The sequence below is a fragment of the Nycticebus coucang genome, chromosome 8 (genome assembly GCF_027406575.1).
Source record: "Nycticebus coucang isolate mNycCou1 chromosome 8, mNycCou1.pri, whole genome shotgun sequence".
NCBI classification, from domain to species: Eukaryota; Metazoa; Chordata; class Mammalia; order Primates; family Lorisidae; genus Nycticebus; species Nycticebus coucang.
In genome coordinates, this window is record NC_069787.1 from 59,302,014 (window position 1) to 59,327,701 (window position 25,688).

Below are 25,688 nucleotides of genomic sequence, written 5' to 3' on the forward strand. Positions count from 1 at the left end.
CTGACTTCCCTCTTGACTGGATTCTTGTGTCACTCATACCTTGTCTGGGTTGAATTGAAATATTTTGCTTAATTTATTATGAGGATTTCCCAGTCAGGCCCAACCCACACACACAGAAATTGTAGTGTGTCCCATTTGACGCTAATCAGTATGCCGATAAGATAACAGCCCAGCTGTCCCTCTGTTCCCGGAATGGCCTCACTGAGCTGCAATTCAAGTTGAATTGTAAAGAAAGCAACTTGAATTTCCTAGGAAAGGTGTGTTTGGGTGTGTGTGTCCTTTATTTAAATAAAGCATTCATTTCCAGATGAATTTCTGGCATGTCAGTCTTGATAGTATGTCTTAGGAATCACTTGACTAATTTTGGCAGTCCATCTGGAAATGTGGTTTTGTTAGAAGGAGGATGTGTGATAATAGCAAGTGTGATAATAGCAAGAGTTAGCAGTCTTGTGTTAATAGTTTGCCTTTGAATTTAGAACTAGAAAACAAGATGCTGATTGCAATAATTTGCGTTCATGAAGCAATTTACTGCAATCTTTGCACATGTTCGATGATACATATTAAATGCATTTTGGCTGTTTTAGGGGGCGGGCAACATATTTACCCTTCAGAAATGGTTTAGCAGTTATTACATTGAAAGTGGAAACTTTCAATGTAATGATCTGTTTTTTTCATATTTCCCTTCTGTGGAAGTATTTGGTCCTGTGCACGGCATTGTCTTTGTGCCTTCAACTCTGAATTCTGCCAAGACTCAGACCCTCGTCTCCTGGTTAGGAAAAGCTTGGAATAGTGCTGCCACCATGGTGTGCCTGCAAGTGTATTAGCACTCGCAAACTGCAGTTAACCTGAGAAGAAAAGTGTCATCATTCCCTAGTGATATAAAGATAGAAATGGAGTCCCACTGTGATTCTCAAGATTATTTGAGGTTTATGTTATATGTATATCCTACCCCAGTGAGTGGGTTTGGTTGTTTCACTAACTTTAGGCCTGGTTTTCACATGAGCTTAACACTGCTTCTTTAGAGGGAAGACTTGGGGTATCATCATCACTGGGTGGTTAGTGGTGACCCTTTCTCTGTCAGTTATCAATCAGTATTCATACTTGATCCCTGGGCCCTCTCCTTTTAAAAGATCCCACCCTTACCATTGACTTACTGTATTGCTTTAGTGATTGTGAGTTCCTTTTGATATTTGACCTTGTGGTTACAGAATGGCCATTTTGCTGAGATTAGCAGTGTCCATCCCTTTCGTGCTATTGCTAGAATGGCTTTATGTTGTAGGCTCTCTCAGATCATCAGCTCGGTAGTAACCTCCATATGGCACTTTGGAGAAGAGGGCAAGGATTAGTGAGAGAGAGTTGGGAGTATCAGGGTAGAGACCTGCTGGAGGTAAAGGAGAGGATCGTTGATGGGCTCTTCTTTGGGGTAAGAGATTGGGCCATGTTTCTACATCTCTGCGTTCTTGACTGTTGACCTCCTCTGATGTCTGCCAAACTCTGAGGATGAGGTTCCAGGCCCAACTTTACATAAATAAATGAATAATAAATAAATAAACAAATAAATAAATGCTGTCTGACTAGGTGGAACTTTGGCCACACATCCCTATATAGGTGGACACTTTCACCACAGACCAGATGTAGGCCTTGAGGGTTCTTCATGTGCTGCACTGGGTAATTATTGGGCCCTCCAGAGGGGACTGGTTCTTGTACTGGGAAACTAGCTCCAAGAACTCTAGTAACCCAATCCAAAGAGAAAGGCCAAAAGAGGAACCCACCTGAAAACCTTTCTTATATGAGCAAGGATAAAGCCCTTAGACTCTGAGACCTACCAGTAGGCCTGCTCCTTGCTTAGCTCGAGCTCTCTGGTGAGTCTGACCTATGACCAGAATTCCTCCTCCCAGTGTAGAAAGATCTGCACTCCCTCTTGGGGCTGGAGCATGCCACCAACAGTCCTGCTGCCCTGCTGTGGTACTTGCTGCCTGCCTCCAGCAGGGGCTATACTGGGGAAGCCATGTCCCCCAGTGCTTGGAGACTACCCAGGTGCTATGCTTGTTTTCTACCTGCCAGTTCTGGGATATAGGCAGTTTCCTTATTACCTGGCCTTCAGTTTTCATAGCTTGAAAGATGGTACAGTAGTAAATATCCCCTATGTCTGGGGATATTTAAAGTGTTGAGCACAATGCCTAATGTTAACTTGATTTGTTTTTATTTTTTGTTATCGCTAGCATTTTACTCAGTTATTTAGATCATCTAAGTGATCTGGTGAGGTCCATGGGAGGATAGGTTCCAATTCTTAGCTCCTTGGTCATTTTCCTACAGTGAAGCTGTTGGTTAGAGGAGCAGCAGTTCAGGTAGGGGTGGGTGCATACACAACACCACGACACTCCTTGTGCCTCAGTCAGCTCCCTGTCCACATTTGGCTGGGCACAGGAAGCCACCTGAGGGGAAGCAAGGCCAAAGCATTTTTGCAGAGAGAAAAGGAATTCTTGGTCCTGTGTATTTTTGACTTTCTATAAGGTAATATCAATTTTTATGCTAGAAAGAACTTTGGGCCCTGTTGAGAGAAGGTGGAAGAAACAAATTAGAGGAGCAAGATTAGAGGAATGAGGCTCTGCCCTTACCTTTAGCAGAGCCGCTGTATTGTAGATATTCTACAACCTGCACAACTGTGTGCAACAGCCCTGGCTCTTATAGGACCACACATAACAAGTGTTACATTCCTCGACGTCTTTTCAGACTATCCTCCTCCATTGTTTATCTGGTCAGCGCTCTGAGAAGTCATTCTTGATTCTTCTACACTTGGTGGAATTGACTCCTCCCTTCTCTGCTATTATACCCTCCTGAAACAGATTTTATCATAGCCCATTTAATTGTATATATTTGTTAATTTTCCTACTCACAAAGTGGGTTTATTGAAGGCAAGGGATGTATTTATAGCTGTGTGCCTCCAGCAATGCCACAGTACTTGTACATGGTAGGCAGGTGTTCTTTGTAGTGTTTGCACACACGAATGAGGGAAGAGCTCTGAGTACTGTGGCCAAGGACTGGCAGTTTTAGGATCGCAGAGTATAACATCATCTTTGCCCATGGTTTGCATGCCTGCTGTGTGGCTGAGCCTTGGAGCTGCCTCTGTGGGCAGACATGGCTGCCTGATGTGTCATGGCCAGATGTGGCCCTGTTGCTTTACTACAGATGTAGGCTCCTGCTCTCAGTTCTGCATATGCCCACTCATTTAGGGTCCTCAACTTGTGGCTCCCAGAGTGCCAGTCCTACGTAGAGCGTTTTTAAAGGTGAATGACTATTTATTTATTTATTTATTTTATTTTTTTTTTTTTATTAAATCAGAGCTGTGTACATTGATATGATCATGGGGCATCATTCACTAGCTTTACAGACCGTTTACCAAGTTTCACAGATACCCTTGTAAGATGCATCGCTGGTGTAATCCCACCAATCCCCTTCCCTCTACCCATAGCTTTCATGTGCAAACCCTAAATTAGTTTCATAGTAGGTCTGAGTACATTGGGTACTTTTTCTTCCATTCTTGAGACACTTTACTAAGAAGAATATGTTCCAGCTCCATCCATGTAAACATGAAAGAGGTAAAGTCTCCATCTTTCTTTAAGGCTGCATAATATTCCATGGTGTACATATACCACAATTTATTAATCTGTTCATGGATCGATGGGCACTTGGGCTTCTTCCATGACTTAGCAATTATGAATTGAGCTGCAATAAACATTCTGGTACAAATATCTTTGTTGTGATGTGCTTTTTGGTCTTCTGGGGATATGCCCAGTAGAGGATTACAGGATTGAATGGCAGATCTATTTTTAGATCTCTAAGTGTTCTCCATATCTCTTTCCAAAAGGAATGTATTAATTTGCATTCCCACCAGCAGTGCAAAAGTGTTCCCTTTTCTCCACATCCGCGCCAACATCTCTGGTCTTGGAATTTTGTGATATAGGCTAGTCTCATTGGAGTTAGATGATATCTCAAAGTAGTTTTGATTTGCATTTCTCTGATGATTAAAGATGATGAGCATTTTTTCATATGTCTGAAGGCCGTGCGCCTGTCTTCTTCAGAGAAATTTCTCTTCACATCCCTTGCCCAGCCTGTGATGGGATCCCTTGTTCTATTCTTGCTAATGCGTTTGAGTTCTCTGTGGATTCTGGTTATTAAACCTTTGTCAGAGACATAACCTGCAAATATCTTCTCCCATTCTGAGGGCTGTTTGCTTGCTTTACTTACTGTGTTCTTGGCTGTGCAGAAGCTTTTTAGTTTGATCAAGTCCCAGTAGTGTATTTTTGAAGCTGCTTCAATTGCCTGGGGGGTCCTCCTCATAAAATACTCGCCCAGCCCGATTTCTTCAAGGGTTTTCCCTGCACTCTCTTCTAGTATTTTTATAGTTTCATGTCTTAAGTTCAAATCTTTGATCCAGTGAGAGTCTTAGTTAATGGTGAAAGGTGTGGGTCCACTTTCAGTCTTCTACAGGTTGCCAGCCAGTTCACCCAGCACCATTTGTTAAATAGGGAATCTTTTTCCCACTGAATGTTTTTAATTGGCTTGTCAAAGATTAAATAACGGTAAGTAGCTGGATTCATCTCTTGATTCTCTATTCTGTTCCAGACATCTACTTCTCTGTTTTTGTGCCAATACCATGCTGTTTTGATCACTATTGATTTGTAGTATAGTCTGAGGTCTGGTAGCGTAATTCCTCCTGTTTTGTTTTTATTTCTGAGTAATGTCTTGGCTATTCGAGGTTTTTTCTGATTCCATATAAAACGAAGTGTTGTTTTTTCAATATCTTTAAAGTATGACAGTGGAGCTTTAATAGGGATTGCATTGAAATTATATATTGCTTTGGGTAGTATAGACATTTTAACAATATTGAGTCTTCCCAGCCATGAGCATGGTATGTTTTTCCATTTGTTAATATTTTCAGCTATTTCTTTTCTTAGAGTTTCATAGTTCTCTTTATAGAGATCTTTCACGTCCTTTGTTAGATAAATTCCCAAATATTTCATCTTCTTTGGTACTACTGTGAATGGGATAGAGTCCTTAACTGTTTTTTCAACTTGACTGTTGTTGGTATATATAAAGGATACTGATTTATGAATGTTGATTTTGTAACCTGAGACGCTGCTGTATTCCTTGATCACTTCTAAAAGTTTTGTAGCAGAGTCCCTAGTGTTTTCCAGATATACTATCATATCATCTGCAAAGAGCGAAAGTTTGATCTCTTCTGACCCTATATGGATACCCTTGATTGCCTTTTCTTCCCTAATTGCAGTGGCTAAACTTCCATTACAATGTTAAAAAGCAATGGAGACAATGGGCAGCCTTGTCTGGTTCCTGATCTGAGTGGAAATGATTCTAATTTAACTCCATTAAATATGATATTGGCTGTGGGTTTGCTGTATATGGCCTCTTATCAGTTTAAGAAATGTCCCTTCTAGACCAATTTTCTTGAGTGTTCTGATCATGAAGGGATGCTGGATATTATCAAAAGCTTTTTCTGCATCGATTGAGAGAATCATATGGTCTTTGTTTTTTAATTTGTTTATGTGCTGGATTACATTTATAGATTTACGTATATTGAACCAGCCTTGAGATCCTGGGATAAAACTGACTTGGTCATGATGTATAATTTGTTTGATGTGTTGCTGGATTCTGTTTGTTAGGATCTTGTTGAATATTTTTGCATCTATATTCATTAGTGATATCAGTCTATAATTTTCTTTTCTTGTTGGGTCTTTGCCTGGTTTGGGGATCAGGGTGATGTTTGCTTCATAGAACATGTTGGGTAGTCTTCCTTCTTTTTCTACCTTTTGGAACAGGTTGAGTAGTATAGGTACTAATTCCTCTTTAAAGGTTTGGTAGAATTCAGACGTGAAACCATCTGGTCCCGGGCTTTTTTTTTTAGGGAGGTTTTGTATGGTTGATGCTATTTCCGAACTTGATATGGGCTTGTTCAACATTTCCACTTGATTCTGGCTAAGTCTTGGAAGGTGACGTGCTTCCAAGTATTGGTCAATTTCCTTCAGATTTTCATATTTCTGAGAATAAAGTTTCTTGTAATATTCATTAAGGATTTTTTTGATTTCTGAGGAGTCTGTTGTTATTTCATCTTTGTTGTTTCTGATTGATGAGATTAGAGATTTTACTCTTTTTTTCCTGATTAGGTTGGCCAAAGGTTTATCTATTTTATTGACCTTTTCGAAAAACCAGCTTTTTGATTTATTGATCTGTTGTATTATTCTTTTGTTTTCAATTTCATTTAGTTCTGCTCTAATTTTGGTTATTTCTTTTCTTCTACTGGTTTTGGGGTTGGAATGTTCTTCCTTCTCCAGTTGCTTGAGATGTCCCATTAAGTTGTTAACTTCCTCTCTTTCCGTTCTCTTGAGGAAGGCTTGCAGTGCAATAAATTTCCCTCTTAGAACTGCCTTTGCTGTGTCCCAGAGGTTCTAATAGTTCGTGTCTTCATTGTTGTTTTGTTCCAAAAAATTGGCGATTTCTTTCTTAATCTCATCTCTGACCCAGCTATCATTCAGCATAAGGTTATTTAACTTCCATGTTTTTGTATGGGTATGCAGATTCCTGTTGTTACTCAGCTCAAGTTTTATTCCATGGTGGTCCAAGAAGATGCATGGAATAATTTCTGTTCAAAAGGTGAATGAATATTTAAAGCTTAATTTGTTCTTAGATGTTTTTTGAAATATGTTTTATTAAACCCATTAATGTGGGGTTTTTATGTAGTTTGAATTCTTTTGTATCTTTTAATGAAAGATTAAGATACAAATAATAAAGCTAGCTTTTGCAGAGTTACTTTTGTATTAAGCTAGCTTTGCAGAGTTACTGGAAAAGAAGGCTCCCTTTTGCTCACCTGAGAATGAGGTCTTTATCAGCATTGAGCAGCAGAGGGCGCTGTAATTCAGGAGATGAAGCAGTGAAAGTAGCTTATTTATTTATTTATTTTTATTTTTATTTTTATTTTGAGACAGAGCCTCAAGCTGTTGCCCCGGATGGAGTGCTGTAGTATCACAGCTCACAGCAACCTCCAACTCCTGGGCTCGAGTGATTCTCCTGTCTCCACCTCCCAAATAGCTGGGACTACAGGTGCCTGCCACAACGCCCGGCTATTTTTTGGTTGTAGCCATCATTGTTTGGTGGGCCCGGGCTGGATTCGAACCCGCCAGCTCAGGTGTATGTGGCTGATGCCTTAGCCACTTGAGCCACAGGCGCCGAGCCAGTTTATTTTTTTTAAACATGGAAACAGTGGAGATTCTGTACATATCCTCTCTGATAGCGTATATAAACTGTTATAAACGCTAGCCATAGACTCTTAAATTTTTATCTTATCTGAAATAAAAGGGAATTTACAGTATTCATGGGAAAGAGTCAAGTGAAAGTAGGGATCTTTTCTGGAGCACTTCCAGTGCAGAACTGATTTTTTAAGAATATAATAAATGGCTGGATATTTAAGACCATTGATTAGAGAAGAATATCCTTTGTTGTTGTTGTTGTTGCAGTTTGGCCGGGGCAGGGTTTGAACCCACCACCCTTGGTGTATGGGGCCAGCACCACCCCTGAGAAGAATATCTTTTAAGGTCATAGGTCAAAACAGTAAAGAACATCTTAGGCTTTTCATATAAGCTTGCATGTAGGAGAACAACTAGGGAAAGATGATGCTTTTTTCTCTTTGAAAGCTAACACCTACATTGGATATTTCTTGGGTTGGGGATGATTTTTTATTATTGGTATGGTGTATGACTAGGTTTGTTGCAGTTTCTAGAATCTCCACCAGGAAAGAGTTTCTGTGGCATACAATCATTGAAGGGTTGAAACTTACAAGAGTTTTAGACAATAGCAGTGTGGTTAGAAGAAAAGAAGGAAACATAAGACTAGAGTTCACATCAGCCTATTTAATTTTGGCAAATAACAGCGATAGAGTTTTTGTTGGTTTTTCTGTTGTTGCCCTTTTTTTCTCCTAAAAAAAACTATATATTGAGATAAAGCTCACATATAAAATAAATACATTGAAAGTAAACAATTCAATTGCTTTTTAGTATATTCACAGAGTTGTGCAGCCATCAGCACAATCAAATTTTAGATCATTTTCATCATCCCCCCAAAAAAACCTGTACCGATTACTCCCCATCCTCCTGCCCTCTTAATCATTTTCTGTCTCTGTGGATTTGTCTTTTCTGGACATTCATGTCAATGATATGAAGTACATAAGGTATGTGATCTTTTGTGACTGGCTTCTTTCACTTCACATGATTTCAAGGTTCATCCATGTAGCATGTATCAGTACTGCATCCATTGTATGGATATACTACATTTTATTTCTATATTTATCAGTTGATGGGCATTCAGATTGTTTTCCACTTTGGGGTTATTATAAATAATGCTACTCTGAACATTTATATACAAGCTTTTGAGTAGACATATACTATTTTTATTTTTCTTGGGTATGAACCTAGGTGTAGAATTGTTCATGTGGTATCTCTTAACATTTTCTAGCACCACAAACCTGTTTTCTATAGTGACTATACATTTTACATTCCCACCAGCAATGTATAAAGGTTCAGTTTCTCTAGCTCCTCCCTCACACTTGCTGTTACCATTTTTTTTTTTTTGGTAGAGACAGAGTTTCACTTTATTGCCCTTGGTAGACTGCTGTGGCGTCACACAGCTCACAACAAACTCCCAACTCCTGGGCTTAGGCGATTCTCCTGCCTCAGCCTCCCGAGTAGCTGGGACTACAGGCGCCTGCCACAACGCCCGGCTATTTTTTTGTTGCAGTTTGGCCGGGGCCAGGTTTGAACCCGCCACCCTCGGTATATGGGGCCGGCGCCCTACCCACTGAGCCACAGGCGCCGCCCTGCTGTTATCATTTTTATTATGGCCATCGTAGTGAGTGTGAAGTCGTATCTCATTGTGGTTTTACAGTTCCCTAAAGACAAATGATATTGAATATCTTTTCATGTGCTTATCATCTTCTTTGAAGAAATGCTAATTAAAATCTTTTGCCTATTTTCTATTTGGGTTGCCTTCTTATTGCTGAATTGTAAGAGTTTTTAATAAAATCTGAGTACAAGTTCCTTAGCAGATATGTTATTTGAATTTTTTTTCCCCATCCTGTGGGTTGTTTTCTTTCTTAATGATATCATTTGTAGCACAAAGTTTTTAATTTTGATGAAGTACGGTTTCTCTATTTTTTTTTTTTTTTTTTTTTTGTAGAGACAGGGTCTCACTGTACCGCCCTCGGTAGAGTGCCGTGGCGTCACACGACTCACAGCAACCTCTAACTCTTGGGCTTACGCGATTCTCTTACCTCAGCCTCCCGAGCAGCTGGGACTACAGGCGCCCGCCACAACGCCCGGCTATTTTTTGGTTGCAGTTTGGCCGGGGCTGGGTTTGAACCCGCCACCCTTGGCATGTGGGGCCGGCGCCCTACTCACTGAGCCACAGGCGCCGCCCCGGTTTCTCTATTTTTACTTTGACCTTTTTGGTTGTGAGCCATATCTAAGAAATCACTACCCTGAAGATTTACTCCTGTCTTTTATTCTACTTTTACCTCTTACTGTTAAGCCTATGATCTATTTTGACTTAATTTTTGTATGAAAAAACTTTGTTCTTTGCATGTGGCTATTCAGTTCTCCCAATGCCACTGTCGAATATGTTTGCCATTGAATTGGCTTGGCACCCTTGTCAAAAATAAGTTGACCATAAATTTAAGAGTTTATTTCTGGACTTTCAGTTCCTTTCCGCTGATATACATGTCTCTTCTTATGTCAGTACCACAAATCTTCATGACTGTAGCTTTGTCATACCTTTTGAAATCGGGGAGGTGTGAGTTCTCCAAGTGTATTCTCCTTTTTAAGATTGTTTTGATGATTCTGGGTTCCTTGAATTTCCATATGAATTTTATGGTCAACTTGTCAATTTCTGCAAAGAAATTACCTGGTTTTTAGTAAGTATTCCACTGACTCTGTAGATCAATTTGGAGAGTATTATCATCTTAAACAATGTTGTCTTCCATTCCATGAACATGGGACATTTTTCCATTTATTTAGATCTTTAATTTTTTCCAACAGTGTTTTCTAGTTTTCAGTGTACAAGTCTTATACATCTTTTGTTAAATTTATTCCTAATTATTTTTTGTTATTTGTATGCAATTATAAATGAAATTATTTTTCTAAATTTCACATTTGTATTGTTCATGGATAGTGTATAGAAATACAGTTGATTTTTGTATACTGACCTTGTATCCTAAAACCATATTGGAATTTGTTTATTAGTTCTAGTACCTTTTTAGTGCGTTCCTTAGGATTTTCTATATATGAGAGCATGTCATCTGCAACTTCCACCTCTCCAATCTGTGTGCCTTTTATTTCATTTTCTTTTTTTTTTTTATTAAATCATAGCTGTGTACATTAATGCGATCATGGGGCACCATACACTGGTCTTATAGACCGTTTATTTCATTTTCTTGCTTGCTTCTCTTGGCTAGAACCTCTACTACAGTGTTTAATAGAAGTGGTGGGAGTAGACATCCTTTTCTTGTTATTGTTCTTGGGGGGCATCCCCTTACCATCAAGTATAATGTTAGTTGTGGGTCTTTTGTAGATACCCTTTATCAGGTATCTGAGGAAGTTTCTATTTGTTCCTAGTTTATTTAGTGTTTTTATTATGAAGATGTGTTGGATTTTGTCAGATGCCTTTACTTTTATCTGTTGAGATGATCATGTGAGTTTTTGGCCTTTTTTCTATTAAGTGGTATATTTCACTGGTTTTCAGTTTGTTTGTTTTTTTTTTTTTTTGAGACAGAGTCTCAAGCTATCACCCTGAGTAGAGTGCCGTGGTGTTGCAACTCACAGCATCCTCAAACCCTTGGGGTTAAGTGATTGTCTTGCCTCAGCCTCCCAGGTAGCTGAAACTACAGGCACCCGCCACAACACCTGGCTATTTGTTATTGTTGTTGCAGTTGTTACTGTTGTTTTAGCTGGCCTGGGCAGGTTTGAACCTGTCAGACTTGGTGTATATGGCCAGCGCCCAACCCACTGAGCTATGGGCACCGCCCTGATTTTCAGATGTTAAACCAACCTTATATTCCTGGGATTTGGGGGTCTATATTAAGATGGAATATTATAAGTCTGTAGTTTTTCTTGCCATGTCTTTGTCTGGTTTTGGTATAAGGGTAACACTGCTCTCATAGAATGAGTTGGGAAGTTTTTTTCTTCCATTTTTGGAAAAGATTGTAAAGGATTAGTATTAATTCTTCTTCAAATATTTGGTAGATTTTACTGTGATGCCATCTGGACCTGAGCTTTTCTTTGTGGGAAGAATTACTAATTCAGGCTCAGTGCTTGTAGTTCAGTGGTTAAAGCACCAGCCACATACACCAGGACTGGCGGGTTCGAACCCAGCCCGGGCTTGCTAAACAACAATGACAACAACAATTAAAAAAAAAAAAAAAACTAGCCAGGAGTGTGGCAGACACTTCTAGTCCCAGCTACATGGGAGATTGAGGGAAGAGAATTGCTTAAGCCCAAGAGTTTGAGGTTGCTGTGAGCTGTGACGCCATGGCACTCTACTGAGGGCCACATAGTGAGACTCTGTATAAAATAAAATAAAATAAATAATTCATCCTTTTGACTTGTTACATGTCTGTTCAAATTGTGTTTCTTCTTGAGTCAGGTTGGTAGTTGATATCATTCTAGGAACGTGTGCCATACATGTAACTAACTAATATTTTGGCATAGAATTGTTTATTGAATTCTTTTATAATCTTTTTTATTTTTATAGGGTTGGTGATGATGTTCCCTCTTCTATTCTTGATTTTATTAATTTATCTTTTCTTATAGTCTTGCTAAACATTTGTCAGATTTGTTCATCTTGCTGCCTGTTTTTAAAATCGTTTCAACAGTAATCATTTATTTGCCTTTTAGGATTGATTTCTTTATCCCAGGAGTCTCTGTGGTTGGTGGATTTTCAATATGCTCCAGCCCAAGACTGCTAGAACAAGAGAGAATGATAGAGTTGGCAGTGAAATATACAAATCACCCTCCTGCCCTCTGGATTCACAATAAGGTAAGCAAACTGCATGTTTAAACTTGCAATCTGGGCATCTCTCCCTCCCACAAAAATTGTGTTCAGCTCACTTGATTCACCTAAGAAACCTGGGCTTGAATAAAAAAGGGTATATACAGATAAAGAGCTTTCTAGAAAGGTCACAAAAGCAGAATTTTTTTATGCATTAAGTATAACTCAAAGAGACTTTGGGATCTGGAAATATTTTCCGGGTTGCCAGATAGTACTCCATTGAATATTAATTTAGGATTAAAATATTTCATGTTTTATGTGAGTTTTTGAAAATTGACTTTCTGTGTTTATAAATCATGTTATTTTTTCCTAACCACCCTAAATAAAGGGAATTAAATTACCATTTTGTCATTATTTGGAGGGAAACTATCTGATTACCTGGTACTGCTGGTGCCCAGAGATGAGAACACCTAAATCAGTGGTGCCATTACCTCTCCATTTCAGTCCCTAGAGAGCTCTTCACATAGGATTCTGACAGGGAAGCCACACTTGACAGCTGCTAATAACTCATGCTTCACCACAGGGTTCGACATAGTCCTACATAAGCTGCCTGTCATTACCTACTAGAACTCTGGTAACAGAGAATGAACTCAGAACAGATCCGTTACTCCTCTCAGTTTTTGACCCTTGTCTCCTTTTCACTGCCATCTTCATTACTAGAGCATGTCTTCTACGTATTTACTAACACTGTCCATCCCATTCCAGGTGTTTTCTTACCTCCTCTACCAAAAAGAAATGTGCCATACAAATATGGCTTCAAAAACTTAGCATTCTTCTGTTCTTTTCCTGAAAGTCAATGAGAATCAACAGAGGTAAACAGAAAATAAAAATTCTAACTTTGTTTTCAGCTGACCTTGGAAACACACTTCAGTATATTTGTAAAGGTTGTAGAGAATTGTGTTTATGCAGGAGCCATGTGGGAATAAGTAGAGAAGAGAGGCCAACAGTAGCGGATCTCAGCACCAACAAAAAATGTGAGAACGGGGTTGGGACTTTCGGGCCTGGTCTGCCAAAGAGGGTGTGGAAACAAGATTGAGTTTTGTGGCTGCAAAAGTTCCACCTGGACATAGTCAGGTAGCATTAGGAGAGAGCATACACCAGGAATCCCATAAATAAGCCATATTTGTAGGAAGTAATATATCCTTGTAGTGGGTGAAGAGAGCTTTTGTGTTGTGAAAACCAGCTAGTTCAGGACACTTTCTTGGCTCATCCCCTAATATAGGACCTTGTTGCAAATAATTTATCTCAATTTCATGAAAGAAATCCAAGAAAACATGAGTAAATGGAGAGACATACTGTGTTCATGAAGTAGAAGACAACATAGTAAAGAAGTCAATTCTCCTTAAATTGATTAATATAACACTAATCAAAATCTCAAAAATTTTTTTATAAATATAGACAAGGTGATTTTAAAATTTATATAGAAAGGAAAAGGATCTATGATAACTAAAACAATTTTGAAAGGAAAGAATAAAATGGAATACATATTACTCAAATTTAAGATTAAAATGAAGCTACAGTAATCAAAACTGTGGTACTGTTGAAAGAATAGACACATTGATCAATGGAACAGAATAAAGAGTTCAAAAATAAATGATACATATATGGCCATTTGATTTTTAACAAAAGCACTAAAGAAATTCAATGGAGAGAGGATAGCTGTTTCAATAAATAGTGCTGGAACAATTGTACATCTACATGCAAAAAAAAAAACTTCAGTGTAAACCTCATGCTTTTTTCAAAATTACTCAGCGAATTGTAGATCTAACTGGAAAAACCTGAAACTATAAAAGTTCTAGAAGAAAACATAATAGTTGGAACATGCAGGTAGATGAGTTCTTAGACACAACACCAAAAGCAAGATCCATAAAAGAAAAAATTGGTAAGACTTAATCAAAATTAAACATTTTTTAATAAAAGACACTTAACAGAATTAAAAAACAAGGTACATACTTGGAGAAAATATTTGCAAATCAGATAATCCAACAAAGGACTTGTATCCAGAATGTATGGAGAGCTCTCAAAAGTTAGCAAAAAACAAAAAAATATATTTCTTTTATTCCTTTTTGGGGGAGGGGGTGGAGTGGGCAGAGTCTCCCTCTGTGCCCTGGGTAGAGTGCTGTTGCTCACAGCAACCTCAAACTCTTGGACTCAAGTGATCCCCTTGCTTCATCTTCCCTAGCTGGGACTACAGGCGCCTGCCACAATACCTGGATAGTTTTTTCTATTTTTAGTAGAGATTGGGGTCTTGCTTTTGGTCAGGCTGATCTCCAAACTCCTGAGCTCTGGCGATCCACCCACCTCGGCCTCCCAGAGCACAAGGATTACAGGCATGAGCCACCGTACCCAGTCAACATAATTTTTTAAAATGGGTAAAGAATTGAATAGACACTTTGCTAAAATTTAAGGATGGCAAATGAAAAGAATGAAACAATGAAAAGGTGTTTAACATCATTAACCATTAGGGAAAGGCACTACAGAACTATTAGAATGACTACAGTGAAAAATACTGACAATACCAACTGCTGGTGAGGATATGGAGCAACAGGAATCTCATATGTTTCTTATATTGCTAACAAGAATGCAAAATAGTACAGCCATTCTGGAAAACATTTTGGCAGCTTCATATATAAAGTTAAGTATACACTTATCAAATGACCCAGCATTATCACTCTGGAGTATTATTCTATAGAAATGAAAGCTATGTTCATATAAAAATCTAACATAACTATTTATAGCCATTCTATTCATAATTTTCAAAATTTAGAAAAATCCAAATATCCCTCAACAGGTGAATGGATAAACGATCTGGTATGTTCATCCAGTGGGCTACTGTGTTATTGATGCATACAGCTACTTGGGTGGATCTCAGCAGCATTATGCTGAGTAAAAGAAACCTGTCCCCAGAGTTTGCATACTGTATAGTCTATTTCTGTCACATTCTAGAAGACAAAAATACAGTGATGGGAAACAGATGAGTGTTTGAACAAGATTGAGGTAAAGAAGGCTGTGAGCATAAAGGGATAGAATAGAGTTTGGGAGCGGTCATGGAACTATTCAATTTTAATGGTTCCATATATGTGTTAAAATTCATACAACTGTGTACCAAAAGAAAACATGTTACTGTAAAAGAATTTTAAAAATAATTTTTAAAAATTTTATAAGGGCATAAAAATATATTCTTGTGGTTGACACATCAAGTTGTGTCTATTCAAGATTATCCCTAAGTACTTTAATTAGCATTTCCATTGTAAATGTAGTATCCTGCCTGCCACGTGTTTTACCCTCCAACCTCTGAGTCTCTCCTTCAGTATAGCTTTAGCTGTCTTATTCCTTTTTAGGTTCTCTGTGGATTTTCCACCCATTACTGTCTCTAGGCTGCTCTTGAGACCCTGAAATGTTCCTGGGGTGGGACCAATAAGGTTTCCACATGCCCCTTGCTCAGAGTTGAAATGAGCAGGCCATCCCAGCTCCTAGTGCCATGAGCACTCCTCACATCCCCAGTGGTCCTCAGCCTCCCTTTTGTGACCTGGCCAGGTCCTAGTCCATAGCTCCCTGCTTTGTTTCATGCCTCATTGGCATTTCAATGAAGGAATTTATTCTCAAAGGCTGTAGAAAATCTCAAAAGTGGCATTGCCTGAATGCACCTCCTAATTGTAGTGCCTACTCTACTCTGCCCAGTGTGGAGTTGCAGACAGCCTTTATGAAGGCAGATTTTTCTTGGAACCATTTTCAGGTGGCTATTTTTCTCTTGAGGATTTGTCTTAGTAAGCTATTAAAGTGGACAATGGAGGCACGTGAGTGTCCAGGTGGCAGCAGGCTGCTCTGTTGCGACATTGGGGTAAACGTCTTCCTTTATTTTCTCTGCTTTGGCTCAAACTTCTGGCAGGGTAAAGGGTTCTAGACAGCTATTGTGTGTTTGGCTCCAGTTGTGGAAAGGTTGTTGATTTTACAAGTAGAAAATCTATACCCAAATTAGATGCATTGCTTTGTAATTGAAGGTAATGCCCTTTTACTCACTTACATATTATACTGTTCAGTACTTTGAGTCTTGTGTTCATGTTACCCTGGCCGTTTTTATTAATCAACACAAGACAAAGGTGGCTTTGATTCTTTGCAGATGCTGGCAAATTAGAAGATAGACCTACCAGAGATTATTTTGTCATTAAGGAAAAACAGGCTTCTTGAGTATTTCAGGTTGAAAATACTTTATTTCCTAAAAGCAGTAACCTGAAGGCTTTTTTGGTTGTCATTACTAACCATGTCAGAGATGTTGGAGAAATTATTTCTCTCGCATTTCTCAATATCTTTCACTCTCAGATTCTTACAAAGAGAGAAGTGTACAGGCAAGCAAGGGAAGGAGGAAATCCAGTGTTATCATTAGGCAGAGACTCTCCTGTCTTAGATTCTATTTTTGAGACTTGAAAGGAAGGACCATTTTAAAGCACTTTGGTAGCCAGAGTAGCAAGCAATTCCTAGGTTTTAGTTATTCCTAACCTAATGCTCCCTTGCTACTAATTTCTTTTGTCAAAAATGAAAACCCACTTACCATAATTCTTGTAGCAATCTCCTACATATTTAAAATAGTTAAGTTCAGACATTTTTCCCCTCAGAGAAAAAGTTTCTACTCATTTAACATTTTTTTACCAAAAAGGACGTTTTGTGCATTCAAGTAATTTTCACTTTCTTCTTAGATTTTCTCTAAGTTTAACTCATCTTTAAGTTGTAGGGCCCAAATTAAACTCATGTCCAAAACTCCTTACTGCTCGTCACCTAAATGAGGTGCCAAGGTGTGAATGCTAAAGGTTTGATCCTCAAAAAGTATATAATACTATTTCTTAAAAGGGAGTTAATTTAGCTGATTTATGCCAGGAACGTAATGTGTAAGAGGAGAAATCTGTGCTCTTAAAATTTCTGTATTCTTCTTGTTGTTGTTTTGCTTAGTCAAACAATTTTAATCAGGTTTGATGATAAGCAGTAAAAGTGCAATTACACAAAAATTCTCATGTTTAAACTGTTTTGCATTGTCTTATAAGGGGTTAAAGGTGGGATCCACTCCTGAATCTTCTTTGTAGTGGTGGAATAAGGTACAAATTCTGGGGTGCCCCTCACATTGAATTTATGGTTTGTCCAAAGGAGTTTACAAGCAGTGTGTGGTTTTATTGTTGGAGGGTCATCAATCAGACGGTGAAGCCAGCAATGCCATTCAAGAGGCACTATACTTTCATCCATATCCCAAAATGTGTTTTTGCTGTTTATTTCAATATTATATACGTGTATGACCCATCAGTAACACCCAAAAAACTGCTTTGTGTTTTCATAGCATTTGTTTCGGTGCTTGTCTTCCCCCGCTGATGTAACAACCTTCCCATCATTTGCCTTGAATAATTCATGGGTCACCGAGGAGGCTGTCCATGGCTACAGACCTGCCCCAGCTTGTGCTTTAGGACCTGCAGTAACTCTGTCTTGTCCTGCAGGCCCTGGATTTTGTTTTTTGGTGACAGAGAAGGAAGAAGAAGGCACTGTCAGCCTTTCTTCCATGACAGCCACAGTGACTAAGATATCATCTTGTATAGAGCCTGATACCAGCAGGGAGTTTTCTTCCACTGTGAGTCTTCTTTGTGAGTGGTTAGGGCAGATGCTGTCACCCATTTCCTAGGTGCAGCATCAGAGACTTGGAAAATAGAAGGGATAGCTGTGGATTTCATGGGGGCTATGACTAAAATGCAGTTTTCTAGGTCGATGTGTTTTTACCTCGACAAAAGGTTCCCAACCCTGTCTCTGCCAATGCCCTCTTTCTAGAACTATCCTGAAATGAATTTTGTAGTTAATGTTAGGAACACATAGTATTTTTTAAAAAGTAACACAATTATCTAACTGTAATATAAAGGAGAAGTAAAGGAAAGTGATCTATAATCAAAGAATATGTATTTCAATACATTAGATGAATAATTGGACATACCTAAACTAGAAGATGGAATGAATTGGTCAGATGGTTGTTCCTAGTCATAGAATCACCATGCTTGCACTGTCTATGAGTGAATATGATATGTCTCCATGTGTGTTTTATAGGTGGCAGGACCACTTTGTGTCACCATCTGGGATGTGGTTTTCCAGAACAGTTAACATGCTTGGTAAAGTTCTGACAAAGTACAGTCTCCCTGGTGGTTATATTACCAGATTAGATCTGTGTAAAAATCACTTTCAGTTTATTTGTAAAACTAGTTAAGGTCTGGTCTCAGATGGTTACAAACCTTTTGGAGGTATAGTGGTGAGCATAGCTGCATCCAGTACAAACCGGGTTTTACCTACATGAATGTCCCATGGGCTGTTCAAAAGTTGTTTTGCGGGACAGTCCTGTACAGTGCAGATAATGGTGTGCTGGTAAACCAATTCTCAGAATAAAAAAATTAAAAAAAAAAGCCCTGACTTATACCATTTGCTGATGTCTGTGGTGTAAATACTCCCACAATGGCTGATTTCAAACTACCAGTAGAAACTGGCTCACAAAATTCCTGTAAATTTAACCATCAGCTTAGCAGGAGCCAGTGCAGGACACCACTAACTTTTCAAGATCTCTAACATCTCTGGCCTTACCCTCTAAATGCCATTTGGGTTCCCCAAATCATTGTGACAATAAAAATGTCACTACAAGTTTCCAAAACACCCCTGTCAGGGGCAGTATCACCCCATTGAGATTAGTGCAACTTTGATGATTATTTCTGGTATAAGTGACTGACTACACAGTAGATACTTTACCTAGGTAGGTCTGTGTGATACTCTACCTGAGAAGCCTCTGGCCGTCTCCATTCTTGCTGTTCTAGGAAGAAGGGAACAGCCCTGGTCAGTACTGCTCTAAGCCTGTAGAGCTGTTCAGGCTGTGCCCCATGGTGGATCAGGAGGCAGTCCCCGTACTCAGACTTCTCAGTCCTGATGAGCCCAGGGCAGCCAGCGGAGTGACCCTCACCCCTTCTGCCTCCCAGGTTTGATCAGACACAGGAGCACCACTCAGATAAGGAGATCCATACTTCAGGAGCTGTCCCCAGCCTTGCAAGTCCATTGCCTTTTTCCTCAGCGTACTTCATCACTGAAGAAGTTAACAAATGGCAAAATTACTGAAGTGCGTCTCTCTTTCTCAGTGTTGGAGTGGCTGTGCAATATGGATTATGAGAGTAGCAAATGCTTACATAATGGACAAGTGGAATCAATTTACAGGGCCTCAGGAAAATTGGAAGCAAGAAACTTGTAAAAACAGCCCTAAATACTGATAAAAATGCAGGCAGTAGACCCAGTTTTCTTAAAGTAGAACTTTTGGCTTAAGACCTGTGCTGTAAAAGACTAAAGGATCTTTTCTTTTCTGCCTTAGTGTACACTTGACTCTGAAGTGGCTGTAAGAGTGGGTGGAGAGTTCTTCTTTGACCCTCAGCCTGCAGATGCTTCTAGAAACCTAGTGTTGATTGCAGGAGGAGTTGGAATTAACCCCCTGCTTTCCATCCTGCGGCACTCGGCAGATCTCCACAGAGAGCAGGCAAACAAAGGAAGTGGATATAAGATAGGAACAATAAAACTATTCTACAGCGCGAAAAATACAAGTGAACTCCTCTTTAAGGTAAGGCTGAAAATGTATGTTTCATAGCTTGCTGTAAGCAAACTTGTGTAGTGGTATTAATTGTTCATGAAAATTTCCTCTCTAGATTCTATTTTCTCTGCAAAGGTTCAAACAGAAGGCTTAGCAAGGTTTAATCTCGTTCAAATGAGAATTAAGCAACACATCTCACCCAGGACAATTAAAACTGCTAGTGGTAAGTGAGGAGGCTTCCAGTTCAGTGACAGGAAAGGATAGATTTTGGTAGTACGGAATCTGGAGGTTGGACAAACAGAAAAGTCATCATGGCCTTGAGACTCTGGAGTGTCAAGAGAGCCCTACAAGTGGGCTTGTGTGTGTTGGGAGTAGGTAAGACTTAAGATAGTTTACACCCAGCTGCAAGTAAATGAAACCCCTATCAGTTGCATCTGTTGAAATTAAGTACATTGGATGGAGAAGGCTTTCCCTGGGGATTGCTTTCACAGCTGCAGGAATGAACAAAAGAACAGAAACAGTTAAAAGACACAACTGTGGTCAGTGAAACTGCTGCTTAATTGCCAATGCTTGAGAAAAAGGAAAAAGAAAAAACTCCCGGAGAGTTGGTAATATGCTTGTTAGCATATTCAGATTTCAATTAAAGCCGAATAGCCCTCTGTACTCTGAATGCTCTGGCCTGCTAGGCTGCAAACAATATCTCTCTAAGTAGAGAGCAAGAGTGGTAGGCGTGTGCAGAATGGGAGTTGAGGTTCAGCATCAGTGGTTGTGCACATCTGTTTTTATTTTTTTAAATTGTAGTGTGACCAAATATGTTTGACATTCCAGAAAAATATCCTCGATTTAGTAAATGAATTTCCTGAGAAGATTACATGCAGTTTACATGTTACAAAACAGACTACACAAATCAGCGCAGAACTCAAGCCTTATATCACAGGTGAGTCCCCTAAAGATATTTTGACCATCTCCATGCAGTTGTTTGAGGGACATGTTAGTTAGTTGGTTGAATGTAGATGCTTTATTGTTGGGAAATGCTGGTTAGAGATGTCAGTACCTGGGGAATGAGATAATTCTTCGGGGAAAAAGGAGATATTTAGTTGGATTTACTTATTACATATGGTATTCTACTGCCCATATAAAAATTTATTTTCCACGGTTTTTACGGGGGACTTTGTATCATCACTGTAGTGTACATATAAAGAATTTATATTCTAGCCATGACTGTGTTACCAGATGGAGAGGGTCCGGCTGCCTATCACTGTCATTCAGTATGCTGAGACGGGGATAGGTACATCAAACTATTTGTCAGAAGGCCAGTGATTCTGGAGAACAGTGAGAGTAACCTCTCCAAGGTTGTTCTTCTGCCTATGCAACAAACTTCAATAACTTATATAGGTGATAATTTCAAAGCATACTAAAAATACATGATAGCTATGTCATTAACAACATGTAAGTTAAATATAGCAAAGAATAACCAAAGAAAATCATTATCAAAAGTAACATCATACCATTAACCTCTTCCATAGTGCATCGCTATCTCCCGGTTTCTTACAAGATTATTATCTCTATTACCTATTCCTGGGTTGGCCTGTTTGACTCACTATTCCTATGTTTCAAAGTGCTTTCAAAATTCACAAAAAGCTAAAAAAGGTTGTTGGGGTGACTGTCTCTACTACAACTGAATTGACTCCATTTGCCATTAATGTCATTTAAATTATTCATGATTCCCTGTTTGGAATGATTTTTACAAAACAATTTATTTACTTTGCTAAAGGCAGTTTTGCATCTCCACCAAAGACCAATAAACTAGGTAACTGGCTGTTCTTAAAGAGTGCTGTTAGATCAGCTTCCTCCGCTGCTTGCCGTAGGTTAGGAAGCTTGGACATGCTCTCTGCTTGGGGCTGGTTCTGGGAGTCCAACAGGAACTTAACAACTGGACTCAACTGTGTTACAGTTACTGCATACAAACACCTTGGCTGGGTTGTGGTTAGTCCTTCCTCATTTGGGAATACAAACATATCGGCTTAATTTGGTGTTTATTCTTTTTGGTAGAAGGAAGAATAACGGAGAAGGAGATAAGAGATCATATTTCAAAAGAGACTTTGTTCTATATTTGTGGCCCACCTCCAATGACAGACTTTTTCTCCAAGCAACTGGAAAATAGCCATGTTCCCAAAGAACACATTTGCTTTGAGAAGTGGTGGTAGAAGCAAGCAAAGGCAAAAGAGAGAAGGAGATGGTGAGATCTGCTCAGGATAAAAGAGAGAGATGTCATGTGCCAAGATGAATTGATCTCTTTCTTAAGACTGTGAACTAAGTGACCAGCTGAAGAATGAAAGAAAAGCCAGCTGACAGACTTAAGTGGTAAACTTTTTGTAGAGACCTGATTGATCAAACTTTTTTTACTATATTGATTTTCTTTATTAATAACTATTTAATTATCTCATCATGTATTAAGAATTGGTCAATATAGATTTTGTTTTGCCCTTAAGCAATTAAACGGTCTATGCTTAAGATTTAACAATAGGAAAATGTGGTTTTGTGTGTGAAGTGTGGGCTAGCTTTAAACTATTTGATAGCTATCTACGTGTCATACATTCAATAAACTTATAATTTAAATACATTCTTCATAATTTTACTTTGAAAATTCTTCATATTCAATGCCTTTGTTTACTTTACCATACCAACAGCCTCATTAGAACCATCAGAGTTGAATTTGGAAATGGAAAATTGTTAGGAAACTGCTTCAGGGTGTTGGATATCCATTGTATTTTCTGTTTTGTTAATCATACATACATCCTAAGTATGTATCCTAATTGTTAGTTTCTTCTCAAATAAAACCCATTCTGTGTCTTGGCTGCCTGCCTAACATGATGTTGGAGGTGGCTTCTTGTTTGGAACAAAGGAATTGGTATCTCTTGGGTTCTGTGTTAAATCTGTCTTTGGGGAGGGGGCAGGCTAGCTGTGGAAATGTGCTTAGGATTGATTAGAGGGTATAGAGCCATTTTCAAATACTGCTTTTCCACTTTTTATTTCATTCCTTTTTGCCAAAGTTTTTCCTCACACCAGCAGCTATGTAACACAATTGTTAAATGACTAAGGGAAAGTAACTAATGTTTCAACTCCTTCTTAAGTCTGCATTTGGGAGGCAGGTCCCCAAGGAAGATGGAAAGATTGGTGGAACCTCATCCCAGAGGTGCTGTGATGAAAGTGCTAGAAAGCAGACTGTAATTTGTATCTTTTTGTTAGTTTTTTTTTAATTTTTTTATTAAATCACTTTGTACATTGATGCATTTATGGCGGTCAGGGTACTGCTTCAATATACAATGTGAAATGCTTACATTGAACTAAGTAACACAGCCATCTCAATTATATTCATTTCTTAAAAGTTTTGAAATGTACCATTGCATCATGCACATTAGGTGAGGTCCCCTCAAATGCCCTCCCCTCCGCTCACATCCCTCACATCTCTCTCCTCTTCCCTTCTACTTTCTGGACTATAGTTATGTTTTGTTTTTCTTTTTCTTTTTTTAATAATTTTTTTATGAAATCATAACTTTGTACATTGATGCATTTATGGGGTTCAGGGTACTGCTTCTATATACAATGTGAAATGTTTGCATTGAACTAAGTAACACATTCATCACAATTATACTCATTTCATAATAGTTTTGAAATGTACCATTGCATCATGCACATTAGGTGAGGTCCCCCCACATACCCTCCCTCCTTCCATATCCCCACTCCCCTCTCCTCTCACTCCTCTTCCTTTCTACTTTCTAAACTATAGTTAGGTTTTGCCATGCGTATGAGTGTGTAGGTGGTTATATATTGATTTCATAGTAGTATTGAGTACCTTGGATACTTTTTTACCCATTCTGGAGATACTTTACTAAGAAGAATATATTGCAGCTCCATCCAGGTAAACATAATAGATGTGACATCTCCATCCTTTTGTATGGCTGCATAGTATTCCATGGTGTACATATACCACAATTTGTTAATCCATTCATGGATTCATGGGCACTTGGGCTGTTTCCATGTCTTGCCTATTATGAATTGGGCTGCATTAAACATTCTGGTGCAGATGTCTTTGTTGTAAAATAATTTTTTGGTCATCTGAATATATACCTAGTAGAGGAATTGCAGGATCAAACGGTATGTGAACTTTTAGTTCCTTGAGTGTTCTCCAAACTTCTTTCCAAAAAGGTCGTATTAGCCTGCATTCCCACCAGCAGTGTAGAAGCGTTCCCTTCTCTCCGCATCCATGCCAACATCTGTAGTTTGGGGATTTTTGTGATGTGGGCTCATCTTCCTGGGGTTAGATGATATCTCAAAGTGGTTTTGATTTGCATTTCTCTGATGATTAAGGATGATGAGCATTTTTTCATGTGTTTGTAGGCCATGCACCTGTCTTCATCAAAAAGTTTCTTTCAAGTCTCTTGCCCACATAGAAATAGGGTTATTTATTCTTTTCTTAATGACGAGTTTGAGTTCTCTGTAGATTCTAGTTACCAGACCTTTGTCGGAAGCATAACCTACAAAAATCTTCTCCCATTCTGAAGGTCGTCTGTTTGCTTTACTTACTGTGCTCTTGGCTGTGCAAAAGCTTTTGAGTTTGATCAGATCCCAGTAATGGATTTTTGGTGTTGCTTCAATTGCCTGGGGGGTCCTCCTCATAAAATATTCTCCCAGGCCAATTTCTTCAAGTGTTTTCCTGCACTCTCTTCTAGTATTTTTATAGTTTCATGTCTTTAGTTTAAATCTTTTATCCAGTGAGAATCAATTTTTGTTAATGGTGAAAGGTGGGGGTCCATTTTCAGTCTTCTATAGGTCGCCAGCCACTTTACCCAGCACCATTCCTTAAATAGGGAGTCTTTCCTCCACTGAAAATTTTTGATAGTCTTGTCAAAGATCAAATGACGATAAGTAGTTGGGTTCATCTCTTGGTTCTCTATGCTATTCCAAAAATCTACCTCCCTGTTTTTGTGCCAGTACCATGCTGTTTTGATCATTATAGATTTATAGTATAGCCTGAAGTCTGGTAATGTGATACCTCCTGATTTATTCTTATTTCTGAGTACTGTATTTGCTATTCAAGTTTTTTTTTCTGATTCCATATAAGAGGAAGTACTACATTTTCAAGTTCTTTAAAATAGGACAGTGGTGCTTTAATAGGGATTGCATTAAATCTGTAGATTGCTTTGGGTAGTATGGACATTTTACTAATGTTGATTCTTCCCAGCCATGAGCATGGTATAATTATTCATTTTTGTTTGCTTGTTATGGCCGAGGCCGGGTTTGAACCTGCCACCTCTGGTATATGGGGCTGGCACCCTACTCCTTTGAGCCACAGGCGCCACCCCTAATTTTCCATTTGTTAACATCTTCAGCTATTTCTTTTCTCAAAGTTTTGTAATTCTCTTTATAGAGATCTTTCATGTCCTTTGTTAGGTAAATTCCAGAAATTTCATCTTCTTTGGCACTACTATAAAAGGAGTAGAGTCCTTGACTATATTTTCAGCTTGACTATTGTTGGCGTATATAAAAGCTACTGACTTGTAATTATTGATCTTTTACCTGAGATGGTGCTGCATTCCTTGATCACTTCTAAGAGTTTTGAAATTGAGTCCCCGGGATTTTCCAGGTATAGGATCATATCATCAGCGAAGAGTGAGAGTTTGATCTCCTCTGACCCTGTTTGGATACCCTTGATTGCCTTATCTTGCCTGTTTGAGATGGTTAAGACTTCCATTACTATGTTGAATAGCAGTGGAGACAATGGATATCCTTGCCTTGTTCCTAATCTGAGTGGAAATGTTTTCAATTTTACACCATTCAATATAATATTGGCTGTGGGTTTGCTGTAGATGGCCTCTATCAGTTTAAGGAATGTTCCTTCTATGCCTATTGTCTTAAGTGTTCTCATCGTGAAAGAATGCTAGATATTATCAAAGGTTTTTTCTGCATCAATTGAGAGAATCATATGGTCTTTGTTTTT

At 38.8% G+C, this 25,688-nt stretch overlaps 1 protein-coding gene across 10 annotated transcripts in view; it reads left to right on the plus strand.

Annotated features, from left to right (window-relative positions):
- OXNAD1 (oxidoreductase NAD binding domain containing 1) overlaps positions 1–22,310 on the plus strand; it is a 44,241-nt gene extending 21,931 nt beyond the window's left edge. For 9 of the 10 annotated variants that reach the window (XM_053599460.1, XM_053599453.1, XM_053599454.1 and 6 more), the window contains 5 exons: positions 11,955–12,096; positions 17,432–17,716; positions 19,475–19,717; positions 20,516–20,624; positions 21,740–22,310. In XM_053599460.1, the coding sequence (XP_053455435.1) occupies positions 11,955–12,096; positions 17,432–17,716; positions 19,475–19,717; positions 20,516–20,624; positions 21,740–21,894 (934 nt within the window). In that variant the 3' untranslated portion in view covers positions 21,895–22,310. The remainder of the gene's footprint in view (positions 1–11,954; positions 12,097–17,431; positions 17,717–19,474; positions 19,718–20,515; positions 20,625–21,739) is intronic. The other variant, XM_053599461.1, reaches the window with a different exon arrangement.
- Positions 22,311–25,688: the final 3,378 nt, after the last annotated feature.